Raw genomic sequence first — 16,843 nt, forward strand, 5'->3', positions numbered from 1 at the left:
TTTGCGTTGATGTTGGAAAAGGGATGAGGGGGGGGGGGGGTAGCCTCGGAGCCAATGAAAGAGGATTGAAAAACATACTTTACTGCTGGAAACATGGTCAGGGAAAAATATTTGAGGGTTTCGATGGTGCGAAAAGGGCCTAGCACCGGTGAAGGTGGATGTCGAACTGGCCGAGATTCTAGTCAAGGCATGCCATCTTGAACCGACTTCCCGTGCAAACATGCAGTGAACAGAATAGTATTTTAGGCAAAGTTTTTAGCATGGTCACGCTAAACCAGAATTAGTTATATTTTAATCAATGTCTGTTCCTGAAAAAATATTGTCTTTTAATTACTTATTAATATAATATCTTTAAAACAAAGGAAAAACTCTGGTCGATGGCCACTCGGGCGACAATCGATATGCTAGTCGTGTTGGCTGTTGGTAGCGCTGCACTGGGTTGCATTGGTTTGCACTGCACAGAGATCGCGATGGGTTCTGGTTGCATGCATAGACGCACATGTTTTGTCGAGGCCGCGATGTGACATAGCGGCCTGTGTGGATCGAAGGAGCACCGACAAGTGCGTCAATTTTAAACATAGAACTGATCCTAAGCTATTAACGGTACCTGCAACACAAGCCATTATGCATCATCGTCACTCCAACAGGGTGTGGGCAACATGCAAGTGATGGTATGCACCCATCGCAGTGCAGTGCAACATTCATGGATTTATCGATTTTCACTCGTGTGGTAATTGATAAGAAGGTTAGATGTACTTTGTACCATTTTTCACCACATAATTAGAAGCAAAAACTTGTCAGTCAGCATTAAATACTATTTACCATATTTTAAACCATTAATATTAATTTCATCAACATTACCTCGACCAAACCCCAGTTTGATACAAGTCTCCCGCCAAAACCACCCACAGCGCAGGCCATTGTTGCTCGGGGTAGGCAATTCCGACTCAGCATCTTTCGGGGGTGGACGCCATTTCAATGCAATCTCACACTTTGTATTTTACTTAAACTAAGTGAAAAATAATCAAATAATGACGAAAGTGAATTTTTTCGATGCGCGCGCACTATGCAAAGAAATTTTTAAAGAATGAAAAAATAGATACATACAAAAAAAAGAAGCTACATACAAGTAAAAATTATATATGTTCTTTTAAAATCTCATTATTTAGTGATTGATATTCAATAATGGTCCATATCATTAAAAACATTTATTTATTGTAAATATCAGTGATAGAAATTGTATTTATAAACATTTTCAAGCGTATTTATTCAAGTGATGTTATGTTTCCGTGTGGGCTCATTTATTTTCAATTTAAATTTTAGATTAATATTTAATAAATAATTAATATTAATAAATAAGAATAGACCTTCATCATTTATATAGATTTTCATTTTAATTAAAAATTGTTACTAATATTAAAAAAATATTAAATAATTAATTTTATGTACATTTTTATATTAATTATGAATACTGAATATCATTTGAAAAATTTAATCTTGTTTAGTTAATACTTAAACAACCGTATTTATAATATCACTCCATTAATTTAATTTTTTATTTTGATTAATTATTAGCATGGAAAATTAAAGTTAACTTATATTATACCATGTAAGTATAATTTCCATTTTTTTTCGAACGTGAAGTTGCACATGTGATTAGTGAATTTCAGATATGTTAGGGAATGAATAGGGGTTAAATGAGTCGTTCCCGACCCCCGCAAGGTAGACTCTTTTCAATTGTGTCCAACTCTTCATCGATACCATCTTCTGTATACTGTATAATCCTTCGCTATTAATTCATGCCCTCACATCCTGCATGACTGCGCTCAGGGTTTATTCCTGTGTCTATGCAAGTTTTGCCTGGGCTCAACTATGCATAGTTTTAAGCTAGTTTTAAGATAGGGTAGTTAGTCGTGGCGCCAATTGCTACCATGGCTGGCAAATCCCAGAACAAAGCACACGATGGATACTACCCTTTCCTGCATGACTAATCCCAGCACCACTAGGCGTACAAGATCGTGAAGAAGGAGTGTTAAAAAAAAAAAAAAGCATAACAGTCATTGGGACTGCCGACAGAAGTGAAAACTTAAAACTTTGGAATAACTGTGATCTATTTTTGAATTTTTAAATTAATTATAGTCTGTATAACTAAAATTTAATAATTTGTAAATTGAAATTATTAACATTAGTCTGGTTTTCACATATATTTGCACTCCGAACAATAATTATATATATTTTTTCATATAGTTTCTTTATTAATCAAAACATATGATAGGTTGCACAAGCCCAGTACAAAACATCATACAACTTAATTGCAATAATAATTAGTCTACAATTATATTATTTATTTATGAAATAATAATTATTATTTTATTATAAATATAAAATAAAATAATTCAATGTGACTCAAATACAAAAAAATAATAGATGATAAATCGCAACACTCGAGATCCAAACTAGTACTTAATGCTCGCCAGTCTTATGCGCTATCCACAACGCTACTCAACAGATTAGCACCCAAGTATTTTAGTAAGCTTATATAAGGTAGTCGTAAACTAAGCCTCTACAAATGGCAATGCATTATGTCGAATATTTAAGGGAGAAGGTATAAAAGGTCACGATAACATGTAAAATTATTATGTACGCAGTTGTCAATTATATAAGAGTTGGACTCTATATTATTGGCTATAAAATATATCCTTTTTTTCATTTTCTTGTTTGAATTTTCGGATGATTATTGTTAACATTAACTATAAAATTAGGAACATTGAAATATGTTTATTCAACTCCTTGCCGTAATGGTTGGTCGTGTAATTATTATTTCAGATAAAATATCTTGGTATTACTCCAACGAGTTATAATACGTTCTAACGGATATGATATTTTCCATACTACGGCAGTTAAAACGATTTTCTATTTTTAAAAAAATCCATATTTCACCCCTTTGGTAGGATATTGCCCATTAAAGAACTTGAATGAGATTTTACACTACTAGATTTTATGTATCATTTTGTAAGTGATTTGTGAAAAATTGTTTTCAGTTATCATGTCCATAAAATTGTGTTGACGATGGTTTTGGGTGCCTAGGGACCATGAAACGAAAAACTATATAAAGATTTTCCGGAATTTGTTCCACGGTAACGACTACAATAGGGAGTATTTATTTGAAATCTACCTAAAAGGTAACGCTAATTATTTCTAAACTGTTCTAAAGAAATAACTGACTTATGTGTTTCTCAAGTGTATAACTGTATAAAGAGAAAAATCATGTAATACGATTATATATCAAAATACAACATTGCAACAATGTAAATACGTTTCAAGAGCATAAAAAAGTCAGCTTGTATTAAAATAAAACTGAAGAAGATTAGAATTAAATAATTTTCAAAGTACGTCAATGCTGGTGAAGATAAGTTCCTGGATATTAATTACTTCTTTTATTTTTTATAACTAAGTTGTAACATTAACCATTGGCACCCAACAAAATTATGTATTAAAAGTTATAGTAATTGTTTGCTCACCTTATGGCAATAACTAAGATGTTAGCGCCACAGAAGTAGATCCCCTAACATTGGACCCACTACATAGTTACAGAACTTGCCCGGAGACAGAAATTGACACACTTAGTGGGACCTGTCGGTGCAGAATTTGGCAACCCGGCGCGGGACAGGTTGATACAGTGGTACAGTGGCTACTTTGAAGAAAGGAATTTGCTTCAAGGACAATAAAAATAACATTTTACTAAGTTATTTCTGCATCAGGCGTCTGTTGTTCGCGTGACCTCATGTCTCGTTGCGTTGTTTTCCTTCACTCCACTCCGTTTCTATGAATTTTTGTCACAACATTAATGTGACTAATACAATTTATGGTCAAAATTTTAGTGTCCAAACTACAAAAGTTTGAAGTTGTCTTTCTTATTGCAATTAGAAAGCTAAGTTACTTTCAAATATCTGTAAGTCAACACGTCCAAGCCGCAAATGTCTGACGAGTATGTTACAACTACCTCAAACACTCGTTCTTTCCACTGAAGTGATTCAGTACTGTTGTTGTAATTTCGTATAATTATGATGCTTGTGTGGATTTATACATTTTAAATTAATAAAATGGTAATTGTTTCTTTGCGAAGAGTACTTAATAGGCGAGTAATTCCACGTTAACACCGAGTTCTGTATTATCATAAACAAAACTTTGCAAGTGAATCAGTAGCAATAAGTAACAAAGTAATACCAGTATGAATAACAGTATAATAAAAGTAATAACTAACATATAAAATTATATTCAATGACAGTACAACATAATTACTCTTCAATTTTTTTTATTATATTTACTTTAAGTAAGAGAAGCACGAAACAATTGCACACGCAAAACACAACTCTTCAAATATCAAAATAAAAATATATATTATTACATGTTTTAAAAGCTGTCACAGAATAATATATGATACACAAATCTAATGCTTCCCCTAGTAAAATTATTCTTTTTTTATTAATAGTGATGAAGTCGAAAATGTTTTAGCAACTATATAAACTTAATAGATACATACTCCTAATGATACAGGATATGTGCTTAAGTAAATACCGGTACGTACGTAAATTCAGCAGTAAAACTTCAACGTGCTAACTAGCTAGAATTCTCAAAAAAATCACAAATGGTGAAATATTGTAGCCCCGAAATGTTCATTCAGAGAAATAGGCCAAACATATCCAGACCACCGATTACGGTTGGTTGATTCACAGTAGACGATGAGGCTGTTTCAGAGAAGAATTGGCGCTGATAACCGAATGGAATCAAAACTGAAATCGGCTGAAATCTGTTTCTTCTCGTGCTGCTCTCGCCAAAAGAATATTTTCTGGAACCTCTCCACCCCCTCACCCTTTTTTTTCCTTTCCCGAACGCACGGGTGAAACACTAGAGGATATACAGATGTTCTTCATATGACCCTAATTATACAACTGATGGCTAAGTTTGAGAAAAACAATTAGGAAAACACTAGTTACCATACTAACAAAAACTAAAATTATCTATATTAATTAAAATAATAGAAACTTTATAACCAACTGTACCTACTATAATTAAGTATGTATAGCACAAAATATTTTCCTAGTCATTATTAAACCTAAGAAAATAGCAGTAATGTCGAATTAACTTTAAATTGAATTAGCTTGAAAAGGACTAAAACACATGTAATTAGATCAAATTAATATATAAAATTGATAAAGTCTATAAAATTTTAAGTAGATATATAGATTCAACATGTGGTTTGCAACTGTACAGAATTTCGCAAACAAAACTCACGCAAATTTTTTGATCATACTCAATGTCCTTTTTTTCCCTACTAACAATCTGGGATTTTTTAATTATATATATATATATATATATATATATAGAGAGAGAGAGAGAGAGAGAGAGAGAGAGAGAAAGAAAGAAAGAGAGAAAGAATAAAAATAATGAATCTTTTCTCTTCATTTAAGTTTAAAAAATCAAAACATATAATATCTGGTGGTAATGCTAATGTGTCTTCTTAAATTCAAAATCAAAGGAAATATTCTATAAGAAGAAAACATATACGAGATGAGTTCAAAAATAACAAGAATTTATTCAACTTGCGGGTTGTATTAGTCCGATTCGTGCTATTGTTTTCATTGTTCTGTTGGTAAACATGTGTGAAGAGGAGGCGATTGGATACCTGCTGGATGTGGAGCTTGTGAGACAGTTGGAGGCGGTGGTAGGCAGTATGGTGATGGCGGGAATCAGCAACCACAGGATACCAGTGGTGGAGATTGTGATGGGATGGCAGGATGGAGAGGAAAAGCGAGCTAAAGTGGTGAAAGCGTGGGGTAGAGCAGACAGAGCAAGGGAGGAGGCATTCTTAATGGCAGCGTATCACAGGTGGGTAAAGATTGAGGGGTGGTCTTCAGAAACATACTGGGGCGAATGGTAGTGCGTTTTGTGCCGGAAAAAAAGAATTGGAAAAGGAGGGTGACCCTCTGTACTATGGGGGAGAGATAAGGGTCATCAAGCGGAGATGCAGGAGGCTGCATGCTAGGTCCAAAATAGCTACGAGGGGAAGGGATAAAAGCAGAGATGAAAGAGCTGGGGAAGGAACTGAGTAAAAAGACAAAGGTGACAAGGAGTGCCTACATGCAAACTGAGACTGTTCGCTGATGACTGCGTGATCTATGAAACTGTGGGAGAAGCGGCACACCTGAAGGATGACTTGAAGAAGCTGGAATTTTGGTCAACGGCAAAAGGAATGGAGATAAATATAAACAAACGAAGGTAATCAGATTCATAAGGAGAAGAAAGGTACCTAGTTAAGAAAATATATAGTGGTAAGGGGCAAGATATTCAGGAGGTAGGGGAATAAAAGTACCTGGGAGTAACCCTACAGAGTGACCTAGGTTGGGAAAGCAGGTGCAGGGGGTGGTAAAGAAAGGGAGTAGAGGGCTGGGGCTAATTACTAGGACACTGAAGGGAACAGGACGGAGTGTAAAGGAGAAGGCCTATTCAATGTTTGTGAGGCAAATGCTTTAATATGCAGCGGCAATTTGGGACCAATATCTAGGGATAGAAATTAAGGAACTGGAAAGGGTGCAACCTAGATATACGATGGGAATGTGGTGGAGGAGGGAAGTGGCGAAGGGTGAGATGCATTGTCCATCTGTAATGTTGAAGGAGCTGGACACACTACACTGTAGGAGGAAAGTAGAGGGATTGATGAAGGGGCTTCGGTGGATGGGGGATGCTGGAAGACAGGTTGAACAAAAAGGTGTATAAAGGGAGGAGGGATCATGAGTGAAAGATTCAGAGAGAGTGGAGAAGAACGGAAAGAGGAAGGCAAGTATTCCTGGTGAGGTGAGGGCGGAAGTGTAATAGGATTGAGGGAAAGATACTGGATGTAAAAGGCGGCTTCAAAAATTGGGCGAGTATTGAGGGGGTGGAACTCCTTGCCACCGGGCGGAAACCCATTTGCAAGTCAATCAAAAAATCAATTGATCTGTACATTGTTATCGATAATGGATGTTTAGTTTGCTGTCAGCTGTTAAAAAAGATAAATGTTTTTTGGTATCATCGGCGATTAGTTAATTATTTATTCGTTTAAGAAAATGACCACGGAAATTGCATTAAATTTTGTTATAAGAATGGGGTAGTATGTAGCAATGTTTTAGAAATGTTAAATATGGTTTTTGCAGACAGGAACATTCAGCTTCAGACGAGGGCTTGGCGAGGTTGGCCCGGCAACACAACCCAGAAATATAACAAGACACTTTAATCACTTGTTTATATATAATGATTTTTAAGTTTGTTTGGATATTTGCATTAAATGAAAGAGTTCAAGGCAGTCTCTTATTATTATTCCTCAAAAACCAAGAAAAAGATCATAACTTACATAACTGTCCCAGACGATGTATCACGTAGCACGTCGCTTTATTAACAAAAAAAATTCTGAAGTCCCTTTGTTTTAATTTTAAGTTAAAAGTCCAAAATTTAATTAATAAAAAATATTTTATTTCGGCCTCGCCCCGACCAGTAGGCGTGAAGTAAACTATTCGTAGATTGACTTCATTTTTTTGACGAGCTCCCCACGACTCGGTCACACGTAGCGACGATCGAGCGACAACTAACTTGCACCACATAGTAATTTTCCTTTAAAAAGCTAGAAATGAAGGGAGGCAACCCCGTGGGCCAACTGACTAATCACAACTTGGTATTCAGTACAAGACTATTAAGGGAAAAACCTCGATAAATGTTTTTCTCTAAAAGTTTGGGAAGACATATCACACCACCTCTAGGCTCGCTCTGATTGGCTGACGAGACAGCTCCAAGCGAAAGTTACAGTCTATTGCTGCGCAGTCATGCGCCAACGTGCTGGGTTTTCCAATAATTTAAAGCGTGAAAAAAAAACTTCCAGGCAAAAGAGTGTCACGCCCGTGTTTTCGTTCATTTTGAAACCTTCTAGAATGTTATAGAATGTTACAGTCTTACTACCCAGAATATGCTTCAAAATTTAACAAAAAAACACATGTTAAATTTAAGTGAATAAGTAAATTACAATGAAAAAATAATAATAAAACGGTGTACTTTAGGTTTTATATAGAATATAACCCAACTCAATAATAACATTGAAGCACAAACAAAATGACTTAGATTACCATAAGAAACATGAGTAAAAAATAATTATAAAACATTCAGAAAACATCAACATAAAACATTCTCAGTCAAAATGTTATTGATAGTAGGGGGCACTAATCCTGCGATGTTACAGGCTCGGAGAGTTGGAGAAGCAAGCACAGGTCACACACCAGCAAGTGTGGCTACCTGCAGAATACCAGCATGCGACGGGAAGTCACCAACCAGGAGTCTGGCCTCAAGAGTTCGCGTTGATTTATCATTACGTGTGAATGTCATGAACTTTTTGAGACTTCTGCAGGTCGTCACCGGATCTCTCATTCTTCCACTGATCCCACACCCAGGGTTGGTTAATCATCTTCTTTGCTTTAATCATTTTCTTCGCTGCTGCTGCTGCTGCTGCTGCTACTGCTGCTGCTGCTGCTGCTACTGCTGCTGCTACTGCTTCGCTTGCTGACCTTTGGAGTCTTTGTGCGGCTCGTTGATGGGAAGCCCTTCCTCATGCCCATTTTGGATAAAAATGGCATCACTTTAACTGGATGTTTATGGTCCGGATGCTTCCTAGTGCGCGGGTACATATTAGAGGACCGACGATTATCCCGGCGAATCCTTTTTAGTGCAAGATCCCCACTTCGGCGCGACATGGATTTGTCCTGCCGCGTGGAGGATGGTTCAACAGGTCCATTGGCATCAGGATGTATGGTTGCAGAAAGCATCGATGGGGCCTCATGGCCGAGAGCCAATCCGGGAACCAACTTCTCAGTAACGAGTAACGGCTGGTTCACTTTGTCCTTGAAGAGATTCTCGGCATCTTTTCCGATCTTGTATGAGAAGTTCTTCTTCAGTAGCGTCCATTCTCGGTGATATAGAACAGTAAGCAGTCTGGGGTTCCTTTCTTTAAGCTTGGATTCCCACCCAGTTGAACCCGAGAAGTTATAATTCGTGCTTTGGAGCCCTTTGGTCACCTGTGACCCGAAACCATCACCAGACCATTCATCGGAATGTGGCATTTTGGGTTCAACGTGGACTTCGCCGGTGCCCTTATATTTATCGTGACTATGCTTTCTGTAGATAGAGGCGAGAGTGGCTGGGAGGTTTCCCAATTCTTCTTTGCTTTTATTCTTATCTTCACCATTATGCTTGACTTTATCTTCCCCATAGAAATTGTACACAGAGATCTGCGGGATCGCAACGTCACGGCCATGGTACACATGGTTGTAGTAGCCGTCATCAGTGTCATTCAACGACGGTGCTGTCATTATGGCAGACGTCCTGTCATACTTACTGTATAGCTGGTTCTGGTAGGGTGCCACCAGAGGCACTATAATAGCCAATACTAACACAGTTCGCCCCATTGCTGCCTCCATAGCTTTCTGAAACAAAAAAAAATAATTTGCAGTATTTCTACTAGCCCTGGTTTGGCCCGTACTACATCTAACAAGGATTTGGTAATATCAACATCGTATTAATTATTCGCTTGACGCATTTAAACTATCATCGCAATGATTCACTCACCATTATGTTCTTATATTTCTACTTCTGTTGGCAAATAAGCTATAATTTATCTGGACCCTCTGATATCTTAGCACTAAGTGAAAGACTCGTTAAAAAAAAATACTACACTCGGTTATTGAAGGTAAAAGTTATGAAACTTTAAATCAATATATATTTATCTATTTCATGGCAACAAATATATGCGTTTTGGCTACAATGGTGCATCCACAAGTCAAGGCAATATTAAGTAATTACGTGCTATAGATAAGAAATAGATTTAAGTTTTAAGAACTAATTAATCATAACATAGCCTTCCCTGTTATTACTTTAATATCCGTCCTAACTATTTCTCAAGGTTCGGCCCGCCCGACATATTGAGTTATTGCATTTAATGTCATAATTTTTATTGAGGACATTCCATCGGAAGTTCCACTACTATTTTAGTTATTATTTTAGAGTTAGTTGAATTGGCAACTCAAACATTTTCTGTTTTTTTTTTTCTCTTCTTTTTTTTACGGATCAACAATATTAAACTAATATAATTTTCTAGCCCAAATGTACATAACATTTTTGTTCTGCTCTTTAGCGTAGTGCCATTTATACAACAAAAATAAAACAGTCTAGGTATTAAAAAACTAACGTATTCATTGCATAGCAGGATGCTGAAGATATCAAGATCGGGAAGGCAGCCAGAGAGTAAAAGCGTTATTTCAGAGTAGGTAACAAACTTTAACAATAAGCTAATTACAAATTATTTTTAATAGACGCTGTTTTTTTTCCCCATTATTTCCTGAAAAATTGTTAAGAACAATTTATTTCATTCGTATAATTTGCACACTGACATACGAAAATAGACATTCTTTGGAAGAAACTGTATATTTATCTAAATTATTCAATACCAGTACTTGTTTATATTTTATTGCTATTTCAGTGTAGCTGTTTCAGCTTTACAGCCATGTCTTACACATAAATGCAGGATGTTATTTCTGGTTAACCACCGACAGGAAAGCGAGAACTGCAGACATGAGATGTAGGCATATCAAAAATTTAGTAGAGAGCAAACATGTTAGTTTTATAAAAAATTTACTTGCTAAAACTAACAAAATAATATATATGATAATTTAAATCTACGAAAACTTAGGCTGGAAAATTACACACTGAAATGTTTTTTTAATAAGAAATTTGACAATAAAAGAGGGTACAAATAAAGACAGTAAATTTCTTATAACTGTTAATTAGAGACACTTTGCACCTTATTTAACAGTAATACACCATCCCCAGTGTAATACAGAAAAAGGAAAACCCAGTAGCATTCATATATTCATATATTTAATTCTTAGGACAGTAAAACAATTAGTACTTTAACTGATATCACTGTTATTATTTTATTCGTAACATGTTTTTTGTTACATATCAAAATGTCAGTTGTTCGAAACTTTAGTATCGTGACCAAGTAAGGAAATAGGCATGTGTCAGCGTGTGTGCTTATGCATATACGCACATAATATGTATATATTTACGTACCTGTGTGCGCGCTTGTTATGTATGCATGAATATATAATAATAAAAATAATAAGTTTTGACAGATCAGTAGAACTTACGTATTGAGAGACTGGATTAACTCAGAAAGCATGGACAACGAGAGATATCTAAAAAAAAACATAGATTTCTTAAAAATAATGCCGAGTGAGATAATTGTACGCATTAGATTTTTTCTACTACATTTCATGGTACAGTTATCTCACTATATATATATATATATATACATATACATATATATATATACTTTTGCAAAACTCCGCGACCCCTGAGAAACCTCCGGATGGCCTCCGCATGAAGAAAAGAAACGGTCTCCCCATTTGGAGGCCACCCTAGCAGGTTTTTTTTTGTTACCACCCACCGTCTCTTTGGTAGCCTGACTTGTTGCAAGGGATTGAATTCCTGTCAGACAAATGCCACCATTTGCCTGGGACAATCCGCCTTGGAGGAGCCGAGCCGCGAACCCGGGTCCTACAAGTCACAAGTCAATCGCTCTACCCCAGAGCCAGGGTGGTAGAGCGGATACTTTCAGTCTTCTTAACACTGACTAGATGTTATTCCACGAGTAAGCTGTAGTTTTGTTTGTCACTAACTATTGCTTACGTCTGGTAGTTGATTTGGGAAGCAATTATGTACCTATGTAGTAGGGCATTAATAAATAAATGCGAGTCTTGCAGTACTCGCCAGAGATGTGTAACATCTAACCTCGGTAACGAGCCAATTCATGTCTCATGTTGCAAATAAAATTACAATACAAAAAAGGGACCAAAATTTAAAGTGGAAGTGTTTAAAAATTCGCTTTTCAACTTTTCTAGATGAGAATCACTTATTTTTCCTACCCCCTGCAGAATTTGGTTGATATTATCAAAACTTGTGTCAGACAAAAGTTTTAGATAATATTTATACGGTATACAAACAATTTTAACATATTTAACAGTGTGCATATTAAGAGAGTTATGAAATTTTGGTTTTTCAACCCCTGTTATTTTCCACCCCTTGCAGTAATGGTTGGCCATATAAAAAATAATTTCTGACGAAAGTTGTAGATAATATTTATAAGTTTTACAATAAAAACTAATGGATTTAACAGTGCACAAAACACGGATTTTTTTTTTTAAAATTTCAAAGCCTTGTAGCAACAATCGTCTAATCAAAAAAATTTTTCGACAAAAGTTTTAGATGAAAATTATAAGATTAATACATAATTTGTACGAATTCAATGTTCTGCCTACTAAAAGAGTAAAAGGATTTTTTTTTTGTTATTCAACGCCTGTTTATTTCACCCCTTGTAGTAATGGTTGGTTGTGTTAGTATTATTTCAAACAAAATATTTTAGTATTACTCCTACAATTTATAATACGTTCGAACGAATGTGATATTTTCCATATTATGGGAGTTACAGCGATTTTTCTGTTTTTCAATAAATAATAGTTTAAAAAAACTAAAAAACACTCTTTATATAGAAAACCAAACTAAAAAATAGAAAATAAATTTTAATAAATTAGAATTAAGAATAGTGTAAATTTTTTTTAATAAATATAAATTAATAATAGTGTATATAAGAAAAAATGTATTTTTTTAAAAAAAAGCGTGGTGTGCATGGTGTAAATAGTTATAAATATTTTATTTACATATATGAGTAGAAGGATTATAAAATATACCTAGCAATAATAATACGAAAGTACTTTAAGAAATATTTTTTTTACAAATTAACTTTTATACGAACGACAATATACTGTGAGTCCTGTGACAGAATACCAATACCTAATTAAACCCATTTACAAATTAACTTTTATACGACAATATACTGTGTTACAATATCTGCGACCTTGAAACTACATAAATACCAATACCTAATTAAACCAAACAAACGAACTTAAATACGACACCATGCTGAGACATAATGTAGCAAACGGGTGAGACGAAAATGTAGCCAATATTAAACACAAGGAATTACCGTAAGAAGGACGGTGTAAATATAGAACGAGAAACAATCTGAAACGGTTCGTAATCAAGTGACTCATATCGCTTCTTTCTGTTGACTGGCGCGTGGGAAGCCTTCATTTCACAGACGAGAGAGCCACACCCGAAGTTCCCCGAAGTTCACGCTCGCTTTTTTTCCCCCCGTTCTATCTCATTGTATAAACCGGTGTGGCATTAAATTTTGCGGTCGATTAGGATAGGTTAGCTACATTATAAATACTTCAAAACATTGTGGATGGTTGATTATATTAGGTAAGTATAGCTACATTAAAAAATACTGTGAAATCATTTTATGGTTGCTTAGCAAATAACTGTTTTAATATGTAGCTATTCAGGGCTAGAAAACCGTTTACATGATTTCACAGTATCTTTAATGTAGCTATCCTAACCAAATCAACCGTCCACAATGTTTTAAAGTATTTATAATGTAGCTAACCTAACCTTTTAAAATGAACCAAAAAAAAAAAAACCCGAAGATGCACGATCGGGAGTTTGGCTCTCTCGTCTGTGAAAAGAAGGCTTCCCGTCCACTTGACGCGGCCCCCTTCTCACTTCTCGCCTCGTCAAGTCGCGCGTGCGACACAAGCACATCTCACCTATAACTATGTACCTACCTTGGCTGACACCGACTCCAAAAATAACAATAATTAGAACTACATTATATTATCGTAATAATTTGATCGACTTTTAAGTAGTCTAATATTTTTCATTTCATTTTAATAAGAGAACTCTAAAAAAATATTTTGATCATTGTTTGTTATTCATATGTATGTGTTGAGTTAGATTTGAAGTGGGTAGGTAGGTACCTACCTACCATCTTGCGTGGTAAACACACAGATCGTACCTACATAATAGATGAGTAGAAAAACTAAGTTATTATTAAGTTGTAGAAGAATATGCAATTATTTTTTTTTTACTTTTTAGTGCATATTAATTTGTTTTGGAATAGTTTTTTTTTGAAGTCGGTGTTTTTTTTTTGTTAAAATTTTTGTTAAATACCCTAGCACCTGTAACAAGCGCGGAGCTTGGAAAAGGGGGGGGGGGTGGTGTGTGATAGGGGCGATAGTTCCAGCTGAGACCTGCCTTATGTTGCGTACACATTTATGTTAAACCAAATACTTTTCACCGTCCTACGATTTCAAATATGCTGATAACGCTCTCAATAAAGCTTACACGCTATTTTTTTTTACATGGTACAAGACTTAGTTTTGGCTACTTGTTGAAGTCAACACTTGTGAACTGGTGTGGTTATCAAGATAGATGTGGTCAACCAAGTGAAATAATAGGATATTCTTCGCAGTGCTTACAGATTGAGCCTGTTAATAAATATGTGGTTGCAACATTCCCTGGGAGATATGATTTATGCCTTGGCATGCAAAAAATTGAGATAAATATTTCACAATTATAATTATAGCATACAGATGAAAAAATCCAAGATGGCAGGGCCTAATCCCCCTTAAATCCAGTTAAACTTTTCTTCAGTCAAAAATTGTATGAAATAATTAAAGTTCTGAATTTGAGACCATAAATTTGTAAATATTCCAAGGTCTCATTTATTTTGCACTTGCGTCCTTTTTTTGTGTTGTAGACCCTCCCGAAAAGTCTCCTTGTAGCCGCCACTGACCTGTAATGTGTTTTTTTTTTGTAATTTAGATTGTATACCTTTGTATATTATATACTTAATGGAAACGAAATTTAATCGGATTTAAATAAGAATACCAATATTTCTTGACGATAAGTTAGCAAAACCAAGGTCGAAATTTAAATCCCTGGTTGGCTTGGAAACGTTTCAATAATTTATGTACAAAGCCACCCAAGTGAGTTATCTCTTCAAAATATTAGTGCCCCGGAAAAGTAAATGGCCCAGGCCCCGGCACAAGTGTGCACTGTTAGAAATTGCAGTAAATAAACGGACTGTCCAACGAATAAACGAAGAGTCTTCGTAATTTCAGATAACTGGGTGTTCGTAGAAACAACGTTGCATTTGAGCATCGACATTCAGTTTCTCGTTATAAAAAAGGTAAACAAACACGAGAAGTATTAAGTGTTTACAAGTTTTTTGGAGTTTTGCTGATATACCAGAACTATTCTTGTAGATTTATGCTCAAAATAACTGAAATTATACTACCCCCATGATTCATCAGTACATATCCCTAGACAGCTTGTAACTAGCGTTCTCCGTATGTTTAAGGTGGTAGTATTGAAGAGTGTAGTGACGGCGAGACGCTGGAACAGGCACACGTACCCGCCGAGTCGCTCTGGCCAACAGCGATGCGAGGACTCCCGGGCTCGGGACTCCACTGGTACCGGCTGCTCCAGAGGCGGGTGTCTTATGCGGGGCAGGAAGGTTGGACCGGACACATAAGAGCGCGCCGAGACGCGCTATCTCGCCGCTGCCTGCCGTGAGCGACGAGGTTTGAGCTGGCAGTTCGGCAATCACGACACCGTGCCGTATCTGCGTGGCTGGACGGAGTCACGTGTCTCTGACACACATTCGTCACATACAAGGCCCTCGTGACGTCGACAGTTGTACGTTAAGAAAACCGTCCATTGTTTCCCCCCACCTGATTATTTAAAGTGGAAGCTATACCATTTTACATTGTCTTATCTAAAAGGAGAGGGAGGAGATAATGGAATGAAATACCCTCCTCTACCAAAGAACTTCTGATGTAATCTTACACATAACAGTGTCTCACCATCTAGCAGACCTCCTAACCTACAATTCTAGTATTCCTCCACTTCTAGATACTGTCTCGACCTTCTGACGCACCCTTTTTGTGCTGTTCCTGCAATCTAGGTATTTGCTTTCTTTCCATTGAAATTTTTCCCTTCCAAAGGAGTTGTTCCTCTTCACCTGACACTTTCAAACATTTCCCCAGCTCTCAAAGCGCTGACTTAATCCAATCCTCAACTTTCCATTTTTGACGAAGTCAAAAAAATTAAATAAAACTTTTTTTGGTAGAGTACATGGTAGTGAAGGTTTTTCTTAATTCAACCCCAGGTTTTTTCAATCTTTTGCTATAATGGTTTGTATTATCAAAAAAACGTTTCAGACAGAAGCTTTAGACAAAAATTATGATTTACAAACAATATTAACGGATACATTGTATGCCTACTAAAAGAATCATTAATTTCTTTTTGTATTTTAACCCCTCTTTATTCACCTCTTGCAGCAATTGTTGTTTGTATCAAAAATTATTTTAGACATAAGTTTTGAGTTTGCAAACAATAAGAAACGAATTTGATAGTTCGTCTACAAAAAGAGAAAACAAAATTTTTTTGTCATTCAACCCCTGTTTATTCCACCCTTTGCAGTAATGGTTGGTCGTGTAAATATTATTTCAGACAAAATATCTTGGTATGACTCCTTCGTGTTATAATACGTTCTAACAGATGTGATATTTTCTCTATTATGGGAGTCACACCAATTTTTCTGTTTTTCAAAAAAAAAAAAAACACATTTCAACCCCTTTGGTAGGATATTGCCCATTAACGATCTTGAAGGAGAGTTTCCACTAATAGATTTAATGTATCATTTTTGAAGTGATTTGTGAAACATTGTATCAGTTATCGTGTACATAAAATTGTGTTGACGATGGTTTTGAGGTCTATGGACCATGAAACCAAAAAACTATATAAAGGTTTTCCGGAAGTTCCACCATGGTAACGGCTACAATAGGTAGTATTTCTTTGCAAA

The 16,843-nt window shown here is 35.8% G+C and overlaps 1 protein-coding gene across 1 annotated transcript; it reads right to left on the reverse strand.

Moving 5' to 3' along the window:
* Nucleotides 1-2,256: 2,256 nt before the first annotated feature.
* LOC134530254 (uncharacterized) lies at nt 2,257-15,676 on the reverse strand. Its single transcript, XM_063364945.1, has 2 exons — nt 15,392-15,676; nt 2,257-9,503 (listed from the first exon to the last, which is right to left on the reverse strand). The coding sequence occupies exon 2, from the start codon at nt 9,495-9,497 to the stop codon at nt 8,499-8,501; it is 999 nt and encodes a 332-aa protein (XP_063221015.1). The 5' UTR covers nt 9,498-9,503; nt 15,392-15,676; the 3' UTR covers nt 2,257-8,498.
* Nucleotides 15,677-16,843: the final 1,167 nt, after the last annotated feature.

The sequence above is a fragment of the Bacillus rossius genome, chromosome 3 (genome assembly GCF_032445375.1).
Source record: "Bacillus rossius redtenbacheri isolate Brsri chromosome 3, Brsri_v3, whole genome shotgun sequence".
NCBI lineage: Eukaryota > Metazoa > Arthropoda > Insecta > Phasmatodea > Bacillidae > Bacillus > Bacillus rossius.

Bases quoted from the DNA above. Each gene is read 5' to 3' on its own strand.
- LOC134530254 (XM_063364945.1), bottom strand. From the start codon at position 9,497: ATGGAGGCAGCAATGGGGCGAACTGTGTTAGTATTGGCTATTATAGTG.